Source organism: Priapulus caudatus, unplaced genomic scaffold, assembly GCF_000485595.1.
Source record: "Priapulus caudatus unplaced genomic scaffold, Priapulus_caudatus-5.0.1 Scaffold2171, whole genome shotgun sequence".
NCBI lineage: Eukaryota > Metazoa > Priapulida > Priapulimorpha > Priapulimorphida > Priapulidae > Priapulus > Priapulus caudatus.
In genome coordinates this window covers 10,850-12,245 of record NW_014579232.1, presented here as the reverse complement: position 1 = coordinate 12,245, position 1,396 = coordinate 10,850, and the positions used below count along the sequence as shown (strand labels likewise).

Below are 1,396 nucleotides of genomic sequence, written 5' to 3'. Positions count from 1 at the left end.
TGCGTGTGTGCGTGCGTGTGCACGTGTGTGTGTGCGTGCGTGTGCACGTACACGTGCGGGCGTGCGTACGTGTGCACGTACACGTGCGTACGTGCGTGTGCACGTACACGTGCGTGCGTATGCACGTACACGTGCGTGCGTATGCACGTACATGTGCGTGCGTGCGTGCGTGTGTGTGTACGTACGTGTGCACATACACGTGCCTGCGTGCGTGTGCATGTACAGGTGCGTGCGTACGTGGGCACGTACACGTGTGCACGCACGTTATTTCTACAATCAGACCGTTTGTTCTATGTCAACAGCTGTCAAGCGATCGATCCATAGACTGGGTTCGTGGTCCCATTGTTTTTAACAATGTTTGTACTGCCGTAGTAGGGTCTAGCATGCTTAGAGGGGAAACTTGTTAATGGGGACGAGTTATATATAGCTCTTTGGATCTTGGATGAGAGACGCTGCCGCCGGTAAAATCGATGGGAAATTGGAACGGTGAGGGACGGGGAAATATAACTAGTCCCGCCGGACTAACTGCTATGGGAATCTACTAGTCCTTCTGATTTTTTACTAGTCTCGGACTAACGGACTAGCGTTAGTGTCGAACCCTGATATCCATGATAACGTTAATATAGCGAAGTCATTAAAGTTACACAGCTATATTTTTATTACTGTACTACCGGTATAGCAAGGCCTATCAACGCGGTGGCAGGAGGGCGCACTTGATTCGGTTGCCAGTGAGTTTATCAGAAGAATACCCGGCTACAGTACACGTCAGTTGAGCGCTGTCGCTCTGCGGCACTTGTTTATGTTGTGTGAGCGATGACTGTGCGTAATGCACGCGCAGTAAACGTGCGTGCGCGCATACCTCCGGCGTTCTTCGTAAGTGCGATGACCGTTCTCTTGTTTTCGGCGCAGCCGCCGAGGCCTTCCACGCAGAGCCGTGACATCTTCGGGGGAGCTAAGCCCGTCGACACGCTGTCGCGCGAGCAGGAGATCGAAGAAAGGAACCGCAAGGAGATGAAGATGTCGGGAGCGAGCCGCGACGGTGGCTCCTCCAGGGATTTCGACGACAGGTCGAGGTAGGCGGCGGCGCCCTCCTCGCAGCGAAAATTGGATTTTTAAAAAAAAATGTTTTTTTAAATTGGAATTGTTGCCTCACAAATTCTACTCGTTTTATTATTTGGTTATTGCATATTACCATATTGCAGTGTTATGATCGGTGGAATTGCACGGCTCGTGTGGTGTACGTTGCGCTCGCTCATTTGTCGTTTAACTGACGATGGCTGTTCACTTGTTCGCAGGCGTAGTTCCGGAAGAGATTACGAAGATACACCGAAGAGCTATCCCAGCAGAGGAAGACAAGGCAAGTGTGCGTGCATGCGTGCGTGCGTGCATGCGTACG

At 51.6% G+C, this 1,396-nt stretch overlaps 1 protein-coding gene across 1 annotated transcript in view; it reads left to right on the top strand.

Annotated features, from left to right (window-relative positions):
* LOC106818336 (eukaryotic translation initiation factor 4B-like) overlaps positions 1 to 1,396 on the top strand; it is a gene marked incomplete at its 3' end in the record, with an annotated part of 22,427 nt that overhangs the window by 15,322 nt on the left and 5,709 nt on the right. Inside the window, exons 8-9 of the mRNA XM_014823051.1 lie at positions 910 to 1,073; positions 1,296 to 1,365. Of these exons, the coding sequence (XP_014678537.1) occupies positions 910 to 1,073; positions 1,296 to 1,365 (234 nt within the window). The remainder of the gene's footprint in view (positions 1 to 909; positions 1,074 to 1,295; positions 1,366 to 1,396) is intronic.